Source organism: Falco punctatus (genome assembly GCF_963210335.1).
Source record: "Falco punctatus genome assembly, chromosome: 1".
NCBI classification, from domain to species: Eukaryota; Metazoa; Chordata; class Aves; order Falconiformes; family Falconidae; genus Falco; species Falco punctatus.
The window spans coordinates 87,978,495-88,005,459 of NC_137580.1; the positions used below are offsets into that span (position 1 = coordinate 87,978,495).

The following is a 26,965-nucleotide window of genomic DNA, read 5'->3' on the forward strand; positions in this document are numbered from 1 at the left end:
ACAGCCAGAGCAATATCTGGCGAGTGCAAAACAACCTACTTTACAGCTCAGAGTTGAACTGAAGGACTCTGAGAGTGCATGTGTTGCCACTAGCTATACAAAATTTACTGTGTTTACTGTATTCAATATAATTAATATTTATTCCTAAATAATTATTCCTAAATTAGTCACTTTCAGTTATCATTTTACCTGTTCTGCTTTAGCATTATGCAAATGATTTAAACTGAACATTTTCTTTTTCAAAATCATAACCTGACATTACAATTTGAAAACAACCAACAAAAAACCTGCCAAATGCCATCAAGATGGTCATGGGGCTGGAGCACAGGACATCGATGCAGAGTGTGAGGAACCTGACCTTGTTCAGCCTGCAGAAAAGGCAACTTTGGACAGACTAAACAGCTGCCTTCCAAAATGCAAAGTAGGCTACCAATAAGACAGAAGCAGGCTTCATACGAGAATGAGACGCAACAGCCCTAACTTGAAACAAGGAAAGTTCCAACTGGATATGTGATTCCTGCCGCCACCACTATAAGGATAATTGTGCCTTGGCTCAGGTTATAGAATCCCTGTCCTTGGAGGTCTCTGAAGGCCCACATTGACAAAGCTCTAAGCAAACTGCTCTGAATGGAACGTAGGAGGTTGACACACATAATACAACCTTAAATACTGTAGTATCACACTATACTTGCTGGTGATCTTACTTAGGACAGAAGTACTCCATTTCAGCAGCAGCAGAACAGCTATATTGTTGCTAGGATAAAATGTAGTTCTACATACACTGCTTGCCCTTAGACACACTTCTACCAGAACTTTGTTTGCATTCCACCCTTCCATCTCAAAAAAAAACCAAAAACAAACAAAAAAAAAAACCCAAAACAAAAAACATAAATCCATCTCCATTTGCCCCTACAGCTCTATCACCACAAAATATCCAAAAGCATCAAAAAGCCATACAAGCTGGAAAACAATCACTAGCATACCCTTTGAAATGTGGCTTTTTTTCCCTTACCTGTGTGATACTGACTATGATACTTGTAAAGTTTCACAAGCACTGGGGACGGTATCACAAGAAAGTCTCTCAAAGATGGATTGACAGAATGAACCACAACAGGGAACCTCTCACACAAACGACCTAGACCCTAAACAACAAAAAAAAGCAAGCATAACATAGCTTTAGAATATAACAGCACAATTTTTATTTCAACTGTAAGCTTGCAACTTCAGCTCAACTAAAAAAAAAGCCAACCAAAAAACCCCACCAAACCAAACCATACACAGTTCAGAGGGATTCAGTTTTTAGTGGAAGATTTAGATCTTTTAAGCCTCTAATTCTTGTAGGTTTTCCTACAGTGTGTCATGCCAGTCAAACCTTGCTGTCCCTTCCTGGGTGATTTCACAAGAATGACATGAAATGAACTGCACTTTCTAAAAATAAAGTTACTGAACAAGTTCCAACATTTAGAGAATCCTAATAACTTACTATTTACTATGTGGTGGAAAACACCGGATTTGTAAGGTTATGAATAAGTGCGAACAAGAAGACATAAAAACAAGAATAAACAAGTCTTAGCTTTAAAACTCGGTGATCTGCCAGTCCCAGTATTTTATCTGTTTATGTAATGGACTAAGAATCTAAATATTTCAGAAATGAAATACTGGTTTAAAAAACCCTCATGAATATTACTCTTCAAGAAGTAGCTGAACTAAGAAAATTCTGAAAGCACTACTCTACTGCAGTTCTAGTTTCCACAACAGACCTCTAAATACAAACATAGAACACACTGATAGAAAGTAATACAAATAGCAGATAAAAAGTATCCTTCTGTCAACCTGCAGAAGTCCCCAAACTCTCACTCACTGATATGGTAATGACAAGTACTGTAAAGACAGACCTGCAAACAGCAAATTAGCAGTGGCAAGTGAGCAATGATGACTTTGCTTGAAGTTTTTGACTGCAGCTTCTCTGATAACTTGATGCACAGGTTTTCTGCACCTTAAATGAAAAATCCAACAGAAAAATTTATATTTATCGATTTGTTATCAGGCCACACAAATCCTAATGCTTACTGGAAATTCTAAAACAATGCAGAAAAATTATCAACTTCACTCTCTTCATACTACAAATCCTCGAAAAGATTTAGTGCTGCTTCTGCAAAAACAGTTTTGGAAACTTACTATCTGCACCAAACAGCTCTGTCAAACACTATGATTGAAAGAATGACAGTATTTAAAGTTGGTTTTGAGCATACTTCACATCTGACAGAAATTAGGTATTGCACAGTCCAAAGGAAAAAAAAAATATCCTTCAAATATTCAGAGGTGGCATAAGAATTATACAAGAAAGAAAATGGAGAAAAAGTGAGGGTTTACCAGTCCTGATAGCAATGAAGAAAAAACTTTTTCTTTAAAAGAACAACTGAGAAACATTGAAGACACTAAGAGCGATAATTAAAAAACATAAACTAGAAAATAAGAGCTGCATATAATGCAGCAATTATACCATCTCTTGTAGATAAGCCAATAGGATGTTTGTTTCCATTTCTATAAAGAGATGTCTAACTACATAGCCAACTTGTCTGACAACTTTTTGATGGAAGTTTTAGTCTTGTATTCTAATAGCAAAAAGTATTGCAGTGAAATTTATTTTATATTTCTCTGAGCATCATCTACCCTCAGAGACCTTGTAAGTATTTCTACAACTTAAAAAAAATAAGACATTCCAGAGACCGAAGAGCATTTTTTACCTTGCTCATCCTTCACAGCCCACACCATGAGATCCACACAGGCAGCGTTAGCCTGACAACGCAGTTTTAAAGGACTCAGTTCATTGTGCAGTCGATCCACATCATGAAGGATTTTCTGAAGTTCTGACTGACTGCTGTTGAATTGCTCTAGCACAAAATCATGTATTTCCTTCACAAATGAGTTGGGAAGGTCTAAAGAAATAAAAGGAAACAGCATTATACTAGAAGGATGGAAGTCAGTGTATAAGAATGACAACATACATAAAATCCACTGCTACATTAAAAATCAAACTATTTAATAAAGTTTATATCCTGCCCGTACCATAAATTTCATAGCAAAGTCCACCACTGAGTAGACAAATGAAATGCCATCTATTAATCCTTTTAATGGTGCTAAAAATATTTTTGTCCTGTTTCCATAGTACCTTTTTTATATATGAAAACATTTCAAAATACAAATTTTACAGGACAGGCAGAGTTCCCAGAAAACTCAAACCCCAATGTTCAAGCACTCAATACAATACAGACAACACTCTGGATACTAAACATAATGAAGGATAAATAAAAAAAAAATACAAATACTATACCTTTCATATAGTACAAAGTGTCTCTCAGCATTTTAAACTGAGCAAGATAAAGAGGGTCACTGAATGTTTTATAATAGAGATCTGTATTAGCACCCGTCTGAAAGAGAAAAGAAGTAACCTGCTGGATTCAAAATTAAATATTTTCCATTATAGGGATAATAAATCTTACTCAAGTCACATAATTGTTTCCCTCTACAACGTAAACAAGCACTTAAAACAGCTACCAGAAGTACTCTCACAGCTTTTTCCCCGTCTACTTTTATTAAAAGAAAAAGTACAGCCATTCAACGCATTAAATAAGATTCAGTCAGTCTTTTGATTTGAAAAGCACATATATGTTCTCTCGAACGGAATTGTTAAAAAAAAAAAAGAAAAAAGAAGAGGAGGATTTAAACCTCTCATTTTACTGAGATTGCAAAAAAAGAAACTGAAGCTGTCTGCACTTATGCCTACATTTCAAATATGGCAGTACTTGAAGGAAGACAGGAGGGAACAGCAAAGCCCTTTTCCTACGCAACTGAACACATACTCTTTTCAACACAGCTTTACGCTCCCAAGGGGGTGAGGCTAACTCCATAAAACGTGGTGGAGGCTGTCGCAGAACTGCGCCCAGCGTAGGGGAGAACAAGGACCCACAGCCCTATAGAAACAAGTATGCCACCTCTGAAAGTAAATGTCAACAAACTGTTACGCTATTCAACTCATAGAAATGACACCAAAAAGAGCAGCAGTTATTTCCAAGCCAGAAAACCACCAACACATTGTGTCTACATGAAAAAAAGACAACATTACTGTAATACGTGATGAAGACCTTAGTCTACAGTAAACCAGTTTTGGGCAACCAATGCTGTAATTTAATGAGACAACACAGCTAAAGTAAGAAAATGGTTCATTTTTTAGGAGAATAACTATTTCCTTCTGTGTAAGTGAAAAACATTCCCCCTTCACCCCCACATTTTTACACAGTTCAAGGCTAGATTTAAAACACTGAAAGAACAGTTCAAACAGGGAATTAGTGTAATTTTGTAAAGAGAAGGCATACCTTACATACGTAGAAGACAAATTTCCAAGTATTAATTATTAAGACAAAAAAATAGTCATCAGACAAGGAATTAAAGAACATACCTCTGCAACTTCAGCTACAACTGCATCTAAGGTCTTCAGCAGAGAATCCCCAACTATCTGTTTTACCTACAGAATGAAAAAAAAAAAAAAAATATATGTTTCCTGTGGGTGACTGTGACTTGGAAGCAATACAATTTTGCCCATGCACAGAAAACACAAATCACTAGACCACAAAGTTTCAGATGAAATTAAGGCTACAAGAATTTCTGGCTGCAACAAGAATAAATGTATCTGAGCATCTGTGTGCTGTTCCAAAATAGCTGCTGCAGGGAGCAGACAGGGCTAGTAGTTTTTGTCACTTGCATGAATTCCCAGCAAATAAACTCTTCTAGAAAAGGGTCTCATTCTCACAAAAAAAAGCCAGTCTTGTACTTCAGCAGCTAGCAGTATTTAAGTTACCTCAGATCAAGTGGTCTGAAATACTCACACATGAAGTTTTGTCAACTTATTTGGAAAATCAAATAAGTTGACATAAACTTACTTTGATTTTCCAAATTCTTTATGAGTCATAGGAATACTACTGAAGCACAATGTTAAATGCCATAAAAATAACATTACAAAAGCCTGAGAGACAAACACTGTCTCTTTATTTGGAATTCTAAAAGCTTAAAACTTAAACTGCATCTATTTCTTACATGAATATCTAGAATACAGTCTCACTACAGCCTTTGTAAGAACCCATTGCATACCATGTTCAACAGCTGACGGAGCATTTCCAGTGGGATGTTAAACTCTTTATTGTTAATGCCATTGAAGAGAGGAGAAACTGAAAAGCTAGAGCTGATTGTACAGAAGTAATAATCAGGATCCAGTGCACTCCCATCAGGAAGATATGAACCTGATCAGAAAAAATAACAGAAACAGAAGTTTGGGGAAAGAGGATATATTAACTTCGTTTAACAGTACTGTTTAGTCACTACTAAAGAGTTATTTCCAACCCAGGTACAGTCTTTAACTTGCAAGCTATCAAGAGGCACATTTCAGCTAATTTACTGGCAAATCAAGACAGAACACAATGATTAAAACGTACATTTGTTCATGAGAAGTTTACAGTGACAATGGAAGAATTGATTTCAATGGCGTGTGTCCATATCAGAGACACTGCTAACAAAAAGTCTTCCCATATTACTGATGTATATTTACCTGAAAACATTTGTAAATGCCATTTTATTCAAAAGCATAGAGGTGCTAAGAACAGGTTAAGTCGAAACTATCTTGCAAGGTTTTCCCCTATATTAGATCAAATGAATACATGACACAGCTTTCATCTTAGAAGCAGCACCAATTCACTACTGCAATTTGAAGGCAAAGAGAAATCAAATTGTTTTTCAGGTTCAGTACTCTATTAAGCAAACAACTTGCTAAGCATGCTGCTTATATTAATTATCTTAATTACATATACATATAAATAATTATATTAATATAATAAAAATTAAGGTCATTACTTATCTTCTTCAGAAAGTAAGACTATCACAATCTATACTATTGGAAATAATACAAGGACTGCCTGTATCTGAAAAAACTGGTGGAAGTTAGTATTGAAAATAAAATCCTGATTAGAATAACCATAACTCTGCTGAAGACACAATTAAATTATTCCAAAAATTTTACAAAGTTGTTCGCTATCCACCTACAGTTTTGATTATTTTTGATCTACTACTATAGGCTCTAACCTGCAATTTTTTTTTTTTTAAATTCAAAACACAAAGATCACAATATTTAAGAAGTACAGGTTGGTTCAACAGGATAGACAGAAGACAAACAGGTCTCTTCCTACCTGGCAATTTAAGAACAATATCTGAGCTACCCTGCAATCCCATGATATGACTGAGGAAGACAGATGCCTCTGCTTTTTTTTGTTTGTTTCCTTCATATTACTATTTGTAATGTGGAAGAAATGAATTTAAACCAGGGCTCAAGAGAGGAGAATGACCCAGAAACAGATAATGGCCAAGCTGTTAAAAACCTCGGAGGGCCAGACAAAACTAGAGACACCAAAACACCTCAGATGCAGAGCTAGGCCTCCACTTGATTAATGAAACAGGTTATTTTTAAGCCCTGCTTTGACATAGAACTCAGCTCTCCCAAAACTCAGTAGTTAAGAGTTTGTATATTAATTCATGAAAATTTTTCATGTTTCTGCTTTTTATGATGCAGTAATTAACACACATTAGTGAGCCCTTGACTTCAGTGTGTCCTTTATTACTCTTCACTTCAGCAAGTTACTAGGTCTTACAAAATGATCCATAGTTTACTTCAAACAGAGCAGTTCAGATTTATACAATGTGCCCCAAAAGCCTCAAAATCCAGACCCCCGTCCAACAATCTAGTTGTCCAGTGAAGCACAGTACTAACACTTGCTCCTCAAAGTTACTCAACCTAATCTCCTGAAGTATTTTTGGCCTAGCTGAATTCAACTCTTCAGTACTAACACAGCCTAGCAATAAGGAAATCACATGTCTCTCAGCCTGGAAAATGCCAGTGTTAATAATAACTTCCTACTGTCTTTACACAATTTTTCAGAAACCTAGCAGGCATGTGCCAGAAAATTACTGTAAAAATTCTAGAGTGCAGACAAAGGGTCAAAAGGAATTTGGTTTTCAATTTTCTGTAGATAGTAACAAACCCCCAAATCACACACTGTTCCTTTGCAAAATAATTTACCTTCAAAGTAATGAATTGCAGATCCTCCAGGAGAGCTGGGAGGGGGAATTCCACGTTCAGGACTAACCTGAAACATTCACAAAAGCCATAATCTTAAAACTATTTACAAAACATTGAAAAGTCTTCCAGAGAATGGTTGAGACACTTTAAAATGAAACACAGCTTCAAACAAAACCAACAGGGACTACGTATTGCTGGGCCTAACAGCTCAATTGAAACAAAAAATAGGAAGTTGTCAAAAACTAGCTCAGTGCTTTTGAGTAAAGGAATGAGATCAGAATGATGACTCCTGCACTGTATGAAACCATGCCAATAGCCATCTGTGGTTTCAAAACCAGCATCTGAATCCATTCTTCCCTTAAGACAACGAACATCCACAGATACTCGTGAAACCACTGAGAGCCCATGTATCCTCAAGCACTTCTGAAAACTTCAGCCACAGAGTGCCAGCTCCTCAAATTCACAGATTGACATTACACTGCTTTTTCATGAACATAAAGCAAGAAGCAGGATTTGCCAGTTGTTCCATGTGAAGACTTATTAGTCCAGGTGTTAGCTTAACTGTCACTGATTGTTCTGTAGCTGAGAAACTAAAATTATTTTGAAACTCAGTTGTGGAACAGAAATAAAGATCTCTGTATCTGGTCAAACAACATGTCTGCAATGAGTCATTGACTGCATATCCAGACTTAATGCTGCCCTAACTCCACCAAGACCACAAAATCATCTAAGCACCAATTCCAACGCAGAGCAAGTCATGCAAACCTGTGAGATGCTAGATACACTGCTAGCCTTTCTCTTCAGTGTCCCTTCTTGGCAAACAGTGAGTAGAGAACTGGGAAGAATTGATCTGAAATCATTAAAAGATCGTCGGCGAATTCCTTCAAGCTCTTCAGGAACTCTCAGGGAATGTGGGGGAATTTTTGGAAAAAGCTTTGAAAGGAGAGCCTCCTCTGAATTGCTGTAGCGACCAAAAGCTCGAGAGATTCCAATCAGGCAGGGCACTGCATACTTGCACAAATATTCTGGAAAAGTAAGAGTACATTAATAGTAACTTAGAACTTCCCCTTCATGTTTTTGCTATCACTTCATTTAACTGCTTCAGCCTAATGTGATTTACAAAGACTTATCTGTGCAAGCAGAGGAAAAACTATAAATTAACACTTCCGCTTCCATATTTACCAGTCAGCAACACACAGAATAAATGTGTGTTAAAGTGAGTCAAAAGAAAAAGCTGCTCGCTTTTCAGGAGCGACCCTGATAATTAGAATACACAAGAGAAGTTCAGAGGACAGGAGTTACAAATATAGTAACAATTTTTATAGTACCTTTATCATGCATTTGTGGGGTCTGGCACATTCCCAACAGGAACTGCATTACTTGTAGAATTGCATCCAAAATCTAAAGACAGATATATAAAAATATATTTTGGTAAAGACATATCATTATCTTCTATTAGATCACTACAACAACTGGAACTTGCAAATACTAATTTAAGCACCTCTGCGAACAATTTTTCTTAATGCTGTGTGACTGAAAACATATATTGGCCTCACTCAGCTTACAGAGCTTCTTTTGTAAAGTCTGCAGTTAGCTTGTACATACCAGCAGAGGAAAACTGCATTGGTCCTTATCTCAGTATTAAAACTGGAATTCTAAAACTCTGGGGTCAGCAGCTGGCATCCTTCAACACCCAGAAGTAAGGGCAGACTTACGAGTATCTTCTAGATACTTGACTATTAATTAACACAAGCAAAATAATGGAACGCTATGCATGTTAAAGCAATCAAACCCTTTGCAAGAAAGGAAGCAGCTGTGGTGTACTCTTCTCTAGACTTTTGTCAGTATTACAGCATTGGAGAACTGGGCACTACATCAGTACAAACTTAAGATAAACTCTACCTGCTCTCTGAGAGATGCATCCCTGTAAGCAACATCCGATAACAACGTTACCAAGCAGAAGCTGAAGTTTTCTGCCACTGGAAGCAAGCCTGCGAAGTAAGACAGAAAATAAGCCACTTAAGCATTGTGACAGAGAACATAGAAAGAGCAAATGATAATAAAGGAAGAAGACGTTAAGGGATTCTCAACTCATACAGCTCTGAGATAGATTGTAGAAAAATATAGTATAACACACAAAATTAAAAGTACACTCTAACCATTATTATTTCAGCATGGAATGTTAAAAAAAGTAGTTTTAACAATTTAAAAATGTCCAAGTTTTCAAGTAATTGAACAAAATTAAATTCTATAACATTATATAAAAGTATAGTTACATTAATTTTAAGAGCGATTAACGGAGCTAGAAATGAAGTGGTTTAATTAGTGACTAAGCATCAAAGCTAGAAGCAGAGCATACAAATCAGGTTCCACTCTGCTGCTCTAACTACTACACAATCTTCTCCAATTGAGTAACAAAAATATATTGAGCGTAGAACTATTTTTAATTCATCAAAATTAATTTAATCAAAAAGCAATTTATCAAAAAGCAGTCAAGCAAGAAAGCCAGGAGCTATTAAACTTCCTCTTTGCTTCTAAAGGAAATCAATATTCAAGGCTGCTAAGTCAGGAGCTAAGAACCTAGCAGGACCTATCATCTCCCCTAGTACCATATCCTGAAAAACCTTCATAATCTCTATTTCCTGGCTGGCATTCCATGAAAGATCAAAAAATGCAAACATCACCTCTGCCCTTCCGTGCATTGCTTTCTTCTATCCATTGGACTTTGGGAAGACCCTTCAGAAGTCGGAGGAGGTAAGGAACCACATTATCTTTGTGCTAAAGAAGAAAACATTCTATTTAAAATGGAGCAGAAAAGCTGAACCATATAATCTCAACAGTTTTTAGAGATATGGAAAGACTACACGAACCACACAAAGAACTTGCTGCTAATGATTACTCCACAGGCTTCTTCAATATTGCAAAATTGATTTCAACACAGGCAACTGGAAGTAAACCAATTTGATGCTATAAATCCAATCCTTTCATTCTAGGCAACAGTTCATTCCCCACAAAACTTGGGAAAAAAAGTTCCAGAACAGTACTTAACCCCAAACAATTTATTAGTTTACAGCAAGGTCACAAAATAATTTTAAGGCACCTAGAAATTCAAAGTGCCAGTCCTAATTCAGTACATGTGACTGACCTGGCACTTAACTCACCTATGTAACACTTCAGCTTCCTAATCTGCAAATCAAAGGGTAGCACTTTCCTGCCTCACAGAGTTAACTAATACTAACTGCTGGCTTTGAAAGTATCATAAAAATGCTACAAAACATGAACACAGCTGCCTTATTTAAGCTTCATACTAACAAAACCACCTAAAAAACGCAAAAAAAAAAAGGAAAAATGCAAGCAGTATTATAGTAAGTATGTACTAAATAGAAGATGACTCGAGTCCGATGCAAACCTAAGCAACACTGCACAACTCAAAGTAACATCTAATCACTTTGGACGTAGGACTCCATGTATCCTTCCTTTCCTCTGCACAAAACAATACCATGCCCAGAAGGGATCTTCAAAGGGAAGAGGAGCATCTTGTCATAAACAGGCTGACAGACACAAAAGGGGTGTTCATACACAATGCAGCCTATGTGCACTGTTTGTCTTCTCATGCCTGGGTAGTGCCAGGCGTGAAAGGGCCTATACAAACCTGACATTCAGGAGTCCATTGGAACATACCTGTCATTCAGAAGCATGTGGGGAAGAACACAGAACGATACACACAGTTTGAGTAAATCCTCCTGAATAGCCTCTCCTTAAGCTATGATGACCAACAAACATGACAGCAGTTTGGCTGTGGCAGTGTCATGACTACTGTAGCACAACCATCAGTGCTGCCCTTGTTTCCTTGTGCTCTTCTGCCTGCATCCATCTGTTATCTCTGACCCTTTTATTTATTTTTATGAAGAGTAAATACCAACTTTTCATTCATTGAACAACTAAACTTGAATTAATCCAAAATTTTTCAAGTTAAATAGAGTTAGTCTAAGCAGGACAAATACCTGAAGATCAGATTCAATTAGAAAGATTCCTAAAGCAATAACAGCATCTCTGCGACGTTCATCTAACTGGAAAATCCCATGGAAATCCACTGGACACATACAGAGCAGTTTTTGTACCTGAAAAATAGCGGAGGAAAAGAATAGTGGAACAAGACTGAAAGTGTCAAAAAACAATCCAAGGGAACAACAGTACATCTGTTAAAACTGCCTTCCAAAAATCCACCAGTAGACCTCAGGCAAGTAATGCAAATAGCTCCTAGCTTCTCCTCATGGAGCGGAGCTGGCTGTCACGTCCATGCCCTAGCACATGCCAAGCAACAGGCCTGGGTAGCACTAACGCAATAGCAAGTATTTTCACAGCAGTGGAAGGAGTTGACAGGCTGTGGTTTTCAAGATTCATTCAGACCTCCTGTGTTTGAACTGGGCAGTAGTCTTTCCATCTTCTGGAAGACAGATGGCCACATTCCCCTCCTTTAGTCAACAAACTTAATGAGAGCATCTAAGGGCCACCGAAGAATGACGAATGACAGAAACTAAAGAAAGACAGAAAAATCTCAAGTAGATATCAAACATTTTTACCACAACTTATTTTCACATCTCAAGAAGATTTCTGAAACTTTTCAGAGCATCACATTAACAGAGCGCATTCCTGCATCCCTGGTACAACAAAGCCTTCCCTTCCCCTAATTCATTGGGCATTCTGCACATACAAAAAATGTGCACCACACACATACCACATTTAATCAATCCCTGTAAACAAAAGCCAGGTGGACAGAGCTTTAGTTACAGCTGCACCAATGCCTCAATTACATATAGCAATGAACAACAAACTTTTACCTAGCCAAGTATGATTTTTGCTCAAATCTTTTTAGCATAACAAATTAAGTTTCCAGAACTATTACTTTCTCACTACTTACCTATTACTTCACTCCATACCAAGCAAACACACATCTAAATAATTCTCCCAAATACTTTGTTTTCCTATGGAACTGTTAAGAAAAGGAAAATACAAAAGCGTATTTGTCTTTTTGTAAATCTCCTTAGTGTTAATAAATACTATCTAAAAAGGACTGCCACAATAAATATTTATGTTTGAACGCAAGTTACTTCCTGTTTACATAGCTCTTTAAACACACAGCCTTGAGATTTCTAAGCCACTAAACTATTTCCCTAGAGAATTGAAAGAATTTACTGGGTACTCAGTGGAATTTTAAGATTCTGATCCTTATACTGCCAGACCTCATGATTACAAGATCCATACACAACACAAATAATTGCCTTGCTCAACATAAAACACAGCAGAGGAAATAGGAACTTTGGAAAATAACTTCTGATGCACACGTCAGGTTAATATCTGCAATAAAATGAGTGAGTAATTTCAGCTAGATATGAACCATTAACATAATTTAACTGCTACTATAGTCTCTCAAACTAAAGAAATAAACCCCTGAATATTAGTGAACCAACAGCAAGACATAAAAAAATTATTCACAGTTGGCTGTCAGACCAATGGCAGATTCTGAGAACAAGAACTAAGCAGTCTGTGACAGAGGACCACGAACAAGCACTATAGTTTTCACCAGCACAGCTTTGAGCTCAGAGACACCAACTCCCAACACACCTGGCTGCCCCACACCAGCAGTGGGTCTCGGTGGAGACCCACCGGGGGTACTGCCCAGGTGAGGGCTCCCACCTGCTTTTACATTCCGTGGAGGTTTATCCCAAACAAATTTTACCTTGAGCCGACTGCGTCCCTTGGATTTAACAATCCTGCCCTGCCCTAATTAAGCTGAGACTAATTAAACTTATAGGACTGTGTTCCACAAAATTCAGGGATGCGAAACTGCTGCAAGGACCCACGTTCCTCGCAAGGTCACGGGGGCCGATGGCCACAGCTGCTGTGGCGATGCCTCCCGTGACCATGCTTTGGGGTCCCGCCGGGCCCGCAGCCCCCACGCAGGGCCGGGGCAGGCCCCGCCCGCGGCGGCAGCATCCCCGGGCACGGACACAACCCCCCCCCCCCGGGGCACGGACCCCCAGCGCCGCCCTGACCCGCTCCCCACGCGTGCCAGAGCCAAGCGAGGCGGCCTCCCACCCCCGCCCCGCACACGGCCGCGACCCCCCGCCCTCCCACCCCCGCGGCACGAACACTCTCCACAGGAAGGGTCCCCCCTGCCCCAGCACCCCCGATGCCGACCCCTCCACGCAGCCCCCACCCGCGTGACGCACACGCAGACGGCCCCCCCCCGCTCGCACGACGCCCCTTCTCCCCACACACACAGCCCCCAGGCGAGACGACCCCTCCCACCACCACAGGCGCAGCCCCCACGCGTGACAACCCCACACTCCCCGCAGGCACAGCCTCCCCCGCCCCCCTCACGGGGCTCCCCTCACCTTCTCCAGCGGCGCCGGGCTCTGCACCGCCAGCGACCGCGCCAGCGACAGCACCGTGTTGAAATAAAACCCGCGCGCGGTGCCCGCGCTGCTCCCCCGCCCCACAGAAGGAGCCGCGCCCGCGGTGGTCGTAGTAGTGGTGGCCACCGCCGCCGCCGTCGCCGCCGTCGCAGCGGCCACCGCGGCCGCCGCCACAGCCGCGGCCGCCATGTTCTGAGGGAACGCGAAGAGCAGCCCGCCCGCCGGCCAGCTCGCGCCCCGCCCTCTCTCGCAAGACTTCCACCTCCCGCGGGATCACGGATCGCCAATCGCACCGCAAAGATGGCGGCGCTAACAGTGGTTTCCCCGCCCTTCACCGGTGCCCCTCCCTGGCTGCCGCGCCGCCCGCCCTCAGGCCCCGCTGTACAAATAGGCGCGCTCAGCCCCACTACTTCCCTCCCCCCGCCGCGGTGGTCTCTCCCAGCAACTGCCTCTCTCTTAGCGGGGCGCCGGCACGCTTGCCCCGCCCCGGGCGGGGGTGGAGGGTGAGCGGTGGTTTCGCCCGGCGGCGGCCTGTGGGCGGAAGGAGCGGAGCGGGCCTTGGTCTGAGGCGGGGGCTTGACAGCTGGCGGCGGGGCAGGCTTGGGTCGGCCCTCGTGAGGCGAGAGGGTTGAGGGCGCCGTCTGCCTCAGGCGCTCGCCGCGGACGCTGCCTTCGCGCCCGGCTGTCGGCGGCGCCATGTCGGCCGTCCCGAGGAGCTACAACCCGTTCGCCGAGGAGGACGATGAGGAGGAGGTGGCGGCGCGGGGCAGCGGAGAGCGGCAGCGGTACCTGCAGCAGGAGGTGCTGCGTCGCTCCGCCGCCACCGCCGACAGCACCGCCCGCTCCCTCTCGCTCCTCTACGAGTCGGAGCGGATCGGCGTGGCCGCCTCCGAGGTGGGTCGGGGCGGCTCGGGGCCTGGGCCCGGGGCGGAGCCGCCTCCCTTCGCGCCGCTGCTGTGTCTGGGCCGCGGCGGCCACCCCTGCCCTGTGCCCGCCGCCCCCGCCGGGGACCGCTGGGGGGCTGCTTGCCTTTCCCCGCGGGTCTCCGGAACGGCTCCGCAGGGTCAGTCGGTGCCTCGGAGACACCGGATCTTTCTGCGCCGCCGCAGGCTGGCGGTCTCGGGGGAGGCGGTTGGGTTTCTGAGGAAAAATCCCCCGTTAGCTCCTCTGTATCTGTACGGGCCTGAGAGTAGGACTGGGCTGTGTTTTCAGCAGCTTTTAACAATTCTTATTAAGTCTTATTAATCGTATTTATGCCTATTTTTATCTGACCAAAACGCGTTCAGGGGCTCTCGATGAAGCGAAGAGCCTGCCCTGTTGTTGGTTGCTGTGTGGTGGATTCACCCCAATGAATCACTTCCTCCGTTCCTCCTGCCTGGCTAGCAGGGCTTGTGCTTAGAGAGGTCGCTCGTAAAGGTCTTGTCCCTTGTGTCACCTGCTAATGGCACGTTTCTTTGAACAGCAGTAATGTAGCTGCCGAAATCCACCCGGGAGCACCCGCAGGCCGCGGTAGGTGCTGGCGCTGAGGAGGGCTCTCCGCGACGCTAACACACACATGCGAGCGCGTGACTTGTCCAGGAAAGCACAAATGAGGAATCAAGAACTTAGGCTTAACATAGGGCTCGTAGAAAGACTTGAATCGTATGCGTTTGCTGCTTTATTGAAGGGAAGGAAAGAATATTCAACTAGAATTTCTTGAAGTTTAGAGACAATATGGATGCAAGTTCCTTGTTCTGGATTAGTGTTAGCTGCAGGTAGCTTTCCTGCCAGAATTTGCCAAAATCTTTGGATTACTTTGGAATAGTGCTGGTGCTGCTGAGTTGGAAAATAGCGTAATTGTATATATCAACATTTCAAATCCTGTACTGCTAGTATCAGCTAAAATATTATACCTATGCTATGAAAATACTCTGTTTGTGTTTATTTCCTGTGGTTATCCTGTTTATAAATGACCAGGAACATCCCAGTAATGTGAAAATAGTATCCCTTTCCAGTGAAGGTGTCATTCACAACTAGAAATAGTACCGCTTGCTTGTTTCCCAGCCTTAAACCCTTGCATTTTCACTGCATGTCCCATCTGGTGCCATGCTTGTTCCATCAAGAAGAGGTACAAACATCAGCCTGACAAAAGGCCAATACAGAAAATTCCTGGATGCTCTTTGTGGTAGGTGTCAGGAAACTGGCATTGCATAGTGATGATGGTTTTATAGCTGGCTAATGCTATGGCTGACTAGCAGCTCTTGATTGGAATGCCCTGGAGGAAGAGAGAGTGAGTGAAAAAGCTACGTGCCTTTAGAAATAATCTACACAGATGAAGGAACTCTGTTATTTTCCTTTAGTGTGTCTGTTACATGCTTGATATTTCAGTTTATCTTGGCTTTACTAGCTTCTCTTTTTCTGTCAATGTCTGTTAGGAGCTCGTACGTCAAGGAGAGGCACTGAAGCGCACGGAACAGATGGTAGATAAAATGGACCAGGACTTGAAGACTAGTCAAAGGCACATAAACAGCATTAAGAGTGTTTGGGGGGGCTTGGTAAATTACTTCAAAGCCAAACCTCCAGAGAGCAGACCAGAGCAGAATGGAACCCCTGAATATTATGCTAACAGTAGGTAAGTAAAATAAATATTGAGATTTATCTCCCACAGCATCTCTAAAATGTCACCAGAAAACCAGAACTTAAAAGATCTGTTGACTCTGTTAAGTAGACTTTTGAGATGGTGTCTAGCTCCCTTTTTCCTTTAACTCTGAGAAAAATGTTTTTACTCTTATTTATAATTTTAGTGGTAATAATGACTTGTAATTGTGGGAAGTTAATTAAAACAATTACACAAAGTTACACAAGTAATTCTTCAGAGCCTTCTGAAGTATCATGCTTACTTCAGTCTTATCAGGAAGTCATGATTTGTAGCATTGACATGCTTCCAGTTAAACATTATGTGTATTTCTCTAGCTTTAATAGAAGCTGTAATTAAAAAATTTGTTGCTGTGGAATTACTGTGTCTTACAGTACTTGTCTCTCTTGACCTGAGAAATTTATGTAAAGCCTGGTAATGCTACATGGATTGATTCCCCCTTCCCTTCCCCCTCTATCTTCCACTAGAGGAAAGCAACAGGTTGCCTCCAAGATGGAAGATACAGTTTTTGTTTTGATCTCAAAGTTTCCATACCCTATTTTGAGCACTAAAGCAATCAGTTCTGCTTTCACTGAAAACAAATGCTAATAGTTTATTTTAAAGGAGCATTTAGGATTGGGCCTGACAAATTTGCTTTTGTTTAAATTTGATACCTGTTCTTGTTTAACAGAGTCGGAATGAGGCCTGTGGTCCATTGGAATGTTTTCTTTTTATTCTCTTTATTACTAGATTGAAAGAAGCAATGATGTCTAGTAAAGAACAAGAGTCAAAATACCAGGAAAGTCATCCAAATTTAAGGAAGCTAGATAATTCAGGTTTGTTAACTTTATTTTATACTGAATGTCTGTTATCAGTGTGGGGCAAACTTGCACAGTGGTGAAGGCAGACAACCTTCAGCCTGTCCAATTGTTGGCTTGCGTTGCTGCCTATCATCTGGAGATTTGTATCCCTTTATGGCTTTGAATTCTAGGCAATTATCTTTCCTAAAACTCCTTATATCCGTGCTGAGGATGTGAAATTTTTTTACTTGGATGCAGATTTTATTTAGCCCTTCCAGGAGCGGGGGTGAGGGAAATTATGCTGCAGCTGCTAAAGACCGATATATCCAGTGCCTGTATTTGCACAGAGGAGACTATAGCCAAGAATTCACACAAGCTGCAGGCAGCCTTGTCCTATGTTTGCCAAAATGTCAACTTACAGGTTCAGAGGTTCTCCTTTTTAACTACCATTTGTCATAGTTTTCATATATGTTTTCCTTGTTATTTCAAACATGGTTTATAACCCTTCATACTGAAGTCATTACTTGATTCATGCAAGGAAGTGTAGCTTTGGTCTTGTTCCTCTTTCTCACAATGAGTTAACTTGTGTGGTGATGTTAACGTACAAAGTAACTGTTCCTTTTTAAAGAGGTTCAATTATTTAGCTTAGTAAGAGTGAGAAAGCAGCAGGGTATCTATAGTTGTAGTTGTGTAAGCGAAGGAGTGGGTTTTGGTAACAATCTCCATTCCACTCCATAGAATATTAAAAGTCTGTCCGATAGAGGGCAGAAATAACTCTCTGGTAGCTTGACCTGGGAGAACACTAACTGCTGCTGGTAGAAGTTACCAACTTACTTGCTGTGTTGGACGGGTTTTTTCCTTTTTTCTCTCAACTACATAGTAGAACTACAAAAGGCAGCCCAAAAGAGCATAATTGTAGCTTAATAACTGTTCGTCTTGAGGGGTGCTGTATACCTTGGACTGTTTTTGATACTATTGCCAACAGGTTATGTGATTACATGGCAGCTGTGGCCAGACTAATTTTTAATAGCCCTTCTAAAATGTTATAGCTTCTTCTTGCTAGCTTTTCTATTATAAAATATTATGTATCTACTCTTAACAGACAACAATTTCAGCAAAGCAGATTTAGTTTCTTCAGTGCAAGGGGATTCCTATCCGAAGAACCAACACCTGCGAGCTTACCACCAGAAAATTGATAACAACTTGGGTGAGTGAGAAAATTGAAGCTGTTTGATGTAATACAATTTTCAATTTTTGGCTCTTGAGCCAGAGAAAATTACTAAGTAAGATATTGTGAACAAACAGTTTTTCACTTAATTCACATGTGAAATTTGATAATAATAAAAATAAATTATTTGCTTGTATTCAGCATTCATGTGGCAGAACCCAAAGTTGATTGAAGCATACAGTATTTGAATGGTAGAATGCTGTAAGGTGTCTGTGGATCAACTACTTGCAAATATTTATAACAAGTCAGAGTTAGAAATTAATTTAATGTGAAACCAGCTAGAAACAAACTGGCTAGGATGCCTGGAATAGTATAAATCTACTGTGGACACTACTGGTATCAGTACTTCAACTCTTCAGCAACATGCTTGTGCTTTAGAAATAGTTAGGTTTTGAACTGTCTCTGAGCAGACAGACCAAGGGGAAAAACCCACGCCAAAACCATAAGGTCTGTTAGATCATATATTGACAAGAAAAGCACTTACCAAATATGAATACGTTAGCAAATCTCTGTCATTTGAATGACAAAATGGTGCTGAAGTATCCCATAACATTTGCATTCAAGATACGAAAATGTCTCTTTAAATCATTGTATAAGTTGATTGGAATATTACTGAGACAAGCAGGCTTATTCACCTGTGGTGGTTTGACCCTGGCTGGATGCCAGGTGCCCACCAAAACCACTCATCACTTCCCTCCTCAACTGGGTGGGGAGAGAAAATATAACAAAAGGCTCGTGGGTAGGCATAAGGACAGGGAGATCACTCAGCAATTACTGTTATGAGCGAAAGAGACTCGACTTCTTTAGTTTACTACCATTCAAATCAGAAAAAAAACACCTTCCCCCCACTGCTTACTTCTTCCTGGGCTTAACTTAATTCCCAGTACCTCTATGTCTTTCCCCTGAGCGGAGCAGGGAATGGGCATTACAGTCAGTTCATAGCATGTTGTTTCTGCTGTTCCTTCTTCCTCACATTCCTCCCTTGTTCAGCATGAGCTCTTTCCCACGGGAGACAGTTCTCCATTAATTTCTCCAGCATGAGTCCTCCCCACGGGCTGCAGTTCTTCATGCACTGCTCCAGCATGCGTTCCGTCCATGGGGTGCAGCCCTTCAAGAACAGACTGCTCCAGCATGGGTCCCCCGTGGGGTCACAAGCCTGCCAGCAAACCTGTTGCAGCATGGACTCTTCTCTCCGTGGGTCCACGAGTCCCACCAGCAAAACTGCTCCAGTGTAGGCTTCCCACAAGTCAGCGCCTCCTTCAGGATCCACCTGCTCTGGTGTGGGGTCCTCTGTGGGCTGCAGGTAGATCTCTGCTCCACTGTTAACCTGCAGGGGCACAGCCTGCCTCACCGTGGGCTTCACCTCAGGCTGCAGGGAATCTCTCCTCCAGCGCCTGGAGCACCTCCTGCCTCCTTCTGCACTGACCTTGGTGTCTGCAGAGTTGTGATGCTCTCAAAGTCTCGCTGCTCTCGCTGGTGCTGATTTTTTTTCCGTACTATACTATCCCAGAGGTGCTGCCACTGTACTGATTAGCTTGTTCTTGCCCAGTGGTGGGTTTGTTTTGGAGCTGGCTGGGATTGGCTGCATTGGACATGGGGGAAGCTCCTAGCATATACTCACAGAAGCCACCTCTGTAGCCCCCCCCCCCCCCCCCCAAAAAAAAAAAAAAAAAAAAAAAAAAAAACAACCTTGCCCCACAAACCCACTATATCATCTATTCTGAAAAGTCTTAAGCAGGTACCAGTAATATTAATAAGGAGATACTGCTTTGAATTGACATCCAGATTGTAACAGCGTGGATACTTACTACCTATTTTTCTAAAGCTTACTACTTATGTTGAAAGATGCATTCAGCTTACCTGACTGACAGTTGAATGCAGACATGAAATTGTACGTCAGTTTGGACCCAAAGAATTTACAACTGTGCACAACTTTTGAAATAAGTTATGCAGAAAATAGAAGAATCAAAAGGCACTAAATATTTAATTTGTGAAATTGCTGCATTTCTTTCATTACTTCCCAAAACCACTCAGCTGACTTTCTCTTCCTTTGTTCTGTAGCATATACACAAAGTGCCTCTTTGCTTACATGTGTCACTGTTTAGCTGACCTAGAAATCAGAAAGGAATAGATCAAAGTAGTCAAGCACCAGTTAGTAGACACACATTTGTTCTACTCCCAAGCTGTGCAAAACTTACTAGCCTCAGAAGCATTTATACCAATAAATTATGTCATTAAATAGTTTCCTTGTAGCCAAATGAGAAAATCTGGAAATGGGATTTTTTCAATCTATGCTTGGTAAATAACTGCTTAAATCTTAGTGTATTGATGATACCTCTGCATGAAGTTTAAGGAAAAACAATTGAGGTAGTGAGCATACTGTGCATACACAGCTGAGAAAAGATGTGCCAAATTTTCTAGGAATTTTTTTTTTTTAAGTAAAAAGTACATTACAGAGTATGTCATTTTATAAAGATCTGATTTGGTTTTAAGCATTTGTCATTAACTTGTAATGGAAAAAAGGAGGAAGTGATTATTTCTGGTAGTAATGCTGTAGAAGTATTAAAATATCAACACTTCCACTACTGGAGAACAACATTTAGATTTGAGCAGTTGTAATGAACATTTTCTAACTCAGGGTTTTGTAGAAGAGGGAATCCTGAGAGTGTCCATTTAAACAGTATGCTTTATGCTTCCTAATGGTCCCTCTCTTTATTGACAGATGAGATGTCTTCTGGATTGAGTCGTCTGAAAAACCTAGCTCTTGGTCTGCAGACAGAAATAGATGAGCAAGATGATATGCTGGATCGGCTAACAAAAAAAGTAGAGACACTGGACGTCAATATTAAAAGTACTGATAAAAAAGTCCGACAACTTTAAAGGCTTTTTAGAAATATTTTTGTCCAGCATCAATTCTTCTTGGATGTCTTATCTCAACTGATCTCCTAAAACAAAAAAATCTTGGACAGTGTCCATTTCTCTTTTTTCTGATATGTTATTGATTTTGTTGTCATTAAAATGGCATAATCTTAAGTGCAGCATAATACATTGTACTTCTTCCTAATGAATATGGGAAAAGTGCATGTTGAGTGAAATCTCTCAGTGCTTGGTAAGTGGTTTTGTGCTGGATACCCTGCTCAGCTGTATAACTGTGCATGATGTGTGCGCAGGAATTTGCAATCTACAAAGCTCCAGTGTCCTTGGCCTGGGAGCTGCGATGAGAAAAGTAACTGCATTTTACCCCTGTTTTGGGGAGAGGGTAGGGGGAACAGAATGTGCTGATTTGCCCAGAGCAAATGTTGCTGATTCTGTTTACCTACAGCTATTTTAAATTCTGAAAAAATGCTGATTTCCAGCTGTAAAAATAATTCAAAGTGACTGTTCTCTGGTGTTTCTGGGGCTTAAGGAACGAACTGTTCTGTGGAAGTTGTGAAATATCAGGGATGTCATGCAGTGATGATAATACCCTGTGAACATTCCCTTTCCTAAGATGACTTTTGCCAAATGTGGCTCCACAAAATGCAGGGTTTATGTTTGGGTCACTAAATTCTATCACCTTTATAGCATTTTCTGTAAAGATCTCTAAGGGTGTCTTACAGTCAGCAAGAAGTGCTGATTGACAGTGACCCCAAAAGTTTGGATAACAAAATCAGGACTTAAATATATGTGCTCTTAAAGATTCTTGTGTAGAAATTGCTACAGTCTTGCTTTTTTATTTCCTGCTTTTTCTCAGCTTATTCCGTTAGGTGATTATTTGAAAAATAACTTCCATTTTAGAAACAGAGAGTTGGTCTGATGCTGCACAGATTGTAGGAGACTGTTCTTTAACGTTTATTTCAGATGTGATAGGGATTGAGTAGGTGCTGTGCTTTCCCAGGTAATGACTGTTTTGAAGAAACTTAGCAGGTGTGAAAAGTTCCTGCGAATGAAGAAAAGCTCAATAACATTTTTGAATCTTCCAGATAGAAGTTGGGCCTTCCAATTTGCTTTATTCTTTTGTAAGTATCACTGTAGAACAAAATGATAACAATTCTGCTCCTGCCTGAAGACATGACAGTGAGAACTTGCTGTCTGTCATGAAAACAAGTTATTGCAGTTTGGAGAGGCCAAGGGACCTGTGTCAGTATTGCAGCACTTGCTGTCACAAATGACAATGTGTGGCTAAGAAGAGAGAGTTGCTTTTTGAGCTGTATCTTGGTATTTTACCAATTAAAGGAAGACCTTGGTGTTTAGGGCTATCAAGCTTTTACCCCTCATGAACATCATGTTCACAACCTCCCTTTTTCTTTTTTCAAGGATTTGTTACCTTGAGCTGGCTTGCTGCGAAGTACATGCCATTGTTAATGAGATAAAACTTGAGTCTTTCTTGTTTTACTGTGTCTCCTGAAAGTTCACTTGTAGAAAAATGAATCACTAAAAAAGCTATACTTCTTGGACATAATATTATGGAAAAAATATTATTTCTGGGATTACTAGCAGAGCAGAGTTGTGAATTAATTTGAGGTGAGCTGCTGTTTCCCCTTATGTTACTGATGTCATTGATTTCAGTCCCTAAAAAGAAATTTGGTTTCCAGGGACATAAAACTTCAAGAGATATTGGGTACCTTTAATTGTTTTTTAATTTTCACTTTGTGCCATTTACGCTCATTTGGAACTGTGAAAAAACTTACTAATAACAATGTATCATCTTAACTTTTTGGGTATATACCATAATTAATTCTCTGTTACTCTGTTAGAATATTTATGAATTATATAATTTGATGTCTCAACGTGGTTGATGCATTTATTTAGTAAATGATACAATCATTAGTTTTCAAAACGTTAAGTATCTTAGTGAACGAAGATTGAGATTTTGATTAGACCTACTTTAGTTTCTTATTTCACTCTCCCCTTTTAATAAAAAGGGTGAAAAGACTTGCATTTTTTTCTTATCCCAATGCTGGTTAACAGAAACACACCTTAGAAAGGCTGTATAAATTCTCTCCAGAGAGAGAATGAAAAAAAGATGGCATAGTAACACTCCTTTTACTGTGAGATCTGCCTTCACCTGAATGCAACTGTTTCACAAATAAATTTTTTGCGGAGTAGGAATTTAACTAGGGAGTACGCTGAGACTTTCTCAACTAGGGTATGGCTAATGGAGGAAAAATGTAGCTGTAGTTGTGTTACGTGTAATAAGAAATGTGGAGCTTGGATTCAAACAAAAATTTTTGTTGATTTAAGAGTGAAGTGTGTTGCCTTTCTGATGTAAGCTATTCAATTTTTTTAGTCTCAATTATTTCACAAAATGAACTGAAGTTTTTGGTCAACTGTTCAGTTGTATTAGCTTATGAAATGTTTATTGCATCCTGGATATCTTTGCCTTTAAAACACAGGCAGGAAAGGTGGATAAAAAAAATAACCCCCTATTTCTGCTTTGTGAACCTCATGATCCAAGCAGACTCGAACACCTGCATCTCAGCCATGTGGAAGTCATGCAGAGGTCTAACTTCTCATCTCTTCTAAGAATCCCATTCATTGCCTCAGTAATGTATGTCTGTCTTTGCTTAGGCTTTCCTGCTGATTTTTTTTTTTTTTTGGTATTTTTTAATGGCCTTGTTTTAAAGGATTATTTCCCACATCTGATTTCTTTTGTGGGGAAAAAAAGATGGTGTATGGGAGTAAAGTCATTCCTGTGACAAACTGAATTCCCATTCTTGCCTTTCATACGGGTGATTTATGTTGATGAAGAACTTAAGTGTAACTGACATGAAGAGACCACACTATTTTGTAATAGTGATGAATTTTTTTGCTCCTTAGAGTAACTTTCCTGCAGAAAGGGGAAATTTAAAGGAAACAAAAAATAAACCACCACATGATTTTTGCCGGTCCAGGAAATGTCATTTTGCATGTGTTATGAAGGACTTAGTTCAGTAGCTTTTCTTACTACTTCCTGAGAGAATTTTATTTCTTGGATACTGTTGAAAAACTTACTTTGTGTAGGGTATAGGACTTTCAGAAGAAATTTAATTTGCACTCAAGCGCTAACTTGGTAAGTTAAATGATATTGCCTAAATACTCATGTTGGTGTAGAAACTGGTGTCATTGCAGCAAAATACCTCTGTTAATTTTATTGTCTTGAGTAGAAGTTTAAGGTCAGAAGATAATAGAAAAAAATATTTTGTGTTCTTTGCACAAGGTATTTTCTTGTTTCTCAAAAAGTTTGCTAATACATTTTGAAGAGGTTTTAAACACTAGAAAGTAGCATACCTTGCATACATAAGACTAAAAACAGCAAGGAAAAAAAACTAGTGTCTGACTACTAGATGCCTAGGTGTATTTGCTTTTTAAATTTCCTGAGCATTGAATTAAATATTGTAACAAGTGATGCGTAGCTGAATTTTAGTCTGTACTACGAAGATCTGTTGCTGTGCTGAACTCTGTTGGCCTACAGAAGTTGCTGGGGGCACTACATGGTGCCATGGGTTTTCTAATGTGTGAAACTCATCTGAAATATTTTGCTGCTTAGTAGTTTTTGTGAAGTGATATCATTTGTTAAATGGTAAAATAGAAAATACTTTCCAACCACTCTGCCTTCTGAACAAACAGATTTTTATAGGCATTTTTACAAGCATAACATACAGAGGATATGTGTTAATTTTTACTTTGAAATATATGGGGCTTAATTTTCAAAATCACAGGTAGTGATTATTTGTGTCTATGGCTTTTTTAAATAGTACTTTAATTCTGTGCCACCCAAGTGTAACAATTTTATACTAGTCAAATTGAAATATCTATTTCTTTTATTTAAGTGCTAAACTGGATTGTAGTACAGTAATTTAAGAAATTGAATGAAATGAATGTTGAATGGTAAGATGGTGAATAAAGGTGCTTATAAATGGAGAGTTTTTACATTTATTTCCCTAAAATTCTTTGCTAACACTTCATTGACATTTATTTCCCATAGTAAGATCTGTTAAAGTACTGGGACCTACTTTAAGTTTGTGCCAGAATGCAAATAAGTTTGCAGCTGGGTTTTGTTTTCTGAGAATAAAAAGAGGGTATTACGTTTCTACTTGACTCTTGAGTAGATTCTTTTAGATTCTGAAAGAGGAATGCAAATGGGCATTTATTTTTGCAAAACTTTTAACTTGTGATAATAAAATATTTGAGATGTTCCTTGAAAGTAATCTTGCCATAGTGCTTGGTAGTATCAGGAGCATCATAAACTGGATGTAAGCATGAACAAGGCAGGCAGAACAGGAGTAAGGCAAAAAGAGCCCCATGTCATCTTGAAAACTTAAAGCCAACAGGTATGCAATATTCCTGCGTGGTCCCAAATTTGGTGATGGCAGAAAACTTCAGAATGTCCTCACCTTCAGTTAGTCTTATCTATATATGAAGGGAGGAACTTGGCTTCTGAAAATTTTTTTGTAGTAGTTTTGTTTGATACTGTAAAGCAGAGATCCATAAGCGCTGTTACAAAAGCTCTGAAAAGGGAAAGTCGGTATGCTAGAGGGAGATTGACAGATTATTTTTTTTTTTTAATTCAGGTAAATTCATTTTGGTGCCTTTGCTAAGGGTTCTTCAACAAATGGGAACTGAGCTCTTCCATCTCTGCACTTTGTTGCATATAGAAAAACAAAAAATATGTGAAGAGCACAGTGGAAGATAGTAGAGAACAGAGCAGTGCAGTGAGTTCTGGATTTCTGCTAGGAATGTTCTCTGCTTGCTCTGCCTGCACAGAGAATCAGTTTCTGAGTCCTAGAAGAGAGAGTATTTCACACAAATCTGTTTGCTTATGGCTGGTCAGGCATTTTAGCCCTCTTGTATTTTTTCAAGGACTTCCTTGCTTACAACACAGTCCCTGCCTTTCTGGGAAATGAGAGGGAAGGGGAGATAAAAAGATGCTCACGCAAGGGTGTAAGACCAGGCAGAGCAGGTGCTGTTGGAACAGAGGGCCTCCCATGCTTCTGCCCACCTCATTCCCTTTTCCCTGCTTTGGAAAAGAGGTTTGGGTTTAAGAGACAGTTATACAGTTTTAATTTCATTTTGGTAGGTGGTCAGTGGGTTGGTTTGCTTCAATAAATATATTTACGTATTCCTGAAATAGGAAAATATAAAGAACTGCATTGGGGGCAAAATTGAAGGCTTGGTAAGGGACCAAAAGCAGCGAGGTGCCCCCAGAATAAACAGACTGCCAAATCAGGAAGATCCCTGAATGCCAGGCAGGGTTTTCTAAATACAGAGACTTTGGAGCCCTGCCTCAGCTATAAAAAGTCTAGATGGATTGTGAGTTTGCTGTTGGCAAGGCAGAACCTTCTAGAAAATGGGCTTCCAGCTCTAGCTGTGGATATTTTGGGGAAAACAATGGAGTTCCTTGGCATCTTCATTCTAGGTGATCCTTATTTTTCCTCCATGTTAATTGTAGATCTTTTTGCCAAGGGTGAGCTCTGCCTGCAGATCAGCACTCTGAAAAGCCACTAGAATTTCTATTGCTTGGAAGAAGAAACCTTTGCCCAGGTCTAGTATGTGTCACAGCCTTCCAGGTTCAGCTAGGGCAGCGATGGTATGGAGTGTGCCACCAAGGCCATGCTGTATGTATTAACCCTTCAGTGTAGAAAGAAAAGGATACAGTTTTGAATGTGTATGTCAGGTGCTGACAGCCCTAGGGAGTGGGAGGCACTGCTCAAAAAGGTGTATAATTGAACAAAATTTAATAAATAAATAAAAATTTAAAATGTTAGAGCTGGTGGGGAAAAAATATATAGTTTAATTATTTTCCTTTGGTTTCACTCAACA

General features: G+C 40.3%; 2 protein-coding genes across 3 annotated transcripts in view; one reads left to right on the forward strand and one right to left on the reverse strand.

Annotated features, from left to right (window-relative positions):
- Positions 1–13,782, reverse strand: part of PI4KA (phosphatidylinositol 4-kinase alpha) — a 63,275-nt gene extending 49,493 nt beyond the window's left edge. For both annotated transcript variants that reach the window (XM_080374441.1, XM_080374440.1), the window contains exons 1-13: positions 13,522–13,782; positions 11,128–11,244; positions 9,808–9,901; positions 9,026–9,114; positions 8,452–8,524; positions 7,889–8,148; positions 7,124–7,190; positions 5,149–5,297; positions 4,460–4,525; positions 3,335–3,431; positions 2,748–2,939; positions 1,896–1,996; positions 1,013–1,142 (exon numbers count right to left, since the gene is read on the reverse strand). In XM_080374441.1, coding sequence (XP_080230567.1) covers positions 1,013–1,142; positions 1,896–1,996; positions 2,748–2,939; positions 3,335–3,431; positions 4,460–4,525; positions 5,149–5,297; positions 7,124–7,190; positions 7,889–8,148; positions 8,452–8,524; positions 9,026–9,114; positions 9,808–9,901; positions 11,128–11,244; positions 13,522–13,731 — 1,645 coding nt within the window. In that variant the 5' untranslated portion in view covers positions 13,732–13,782. The remainder of the gene's footprint in view (positions 1–1,012; positions 1,143–1,895; positions 1,997–2,747; positions 2,940–3,334; positions 3,432–4,459; positions 4,526–5,148; positions 5,298–7,123; positions 7,191–7,888; positions 8,149–8,451; positions 8,525–9,025; positions 9,115–9,807; positions 9,902–11,127; positions 11,245–13,521) is intronic.
- Positions 13,783–13,926: 144 nt separating this feature from the next.
- On the forward strand, positions 13,927–25,066 carry SNAP29 (synaptosome associated protein 29). The gene is made up of 5 exons (XM_080374881.1): positions 13,927–14,436; positions 15,957–16,153; positions 16,907–16,992; positions 18,059–18,163; positions 20,907–25,066. The coding sequence occupies exons 1-5, from the start codon at positions 14,239–14,241 to the stop codon at positions 21,062–21,064; spliced, it is 744 nt and encodes a 247-aa protein (XP_080231007.1). The 5' UTR covers positions 13,927–14,238; the 3' UTR covers positions 21,065–25,066.
- Positions 25,067–26,965: the final 1,899 nt, after the last annotated feature.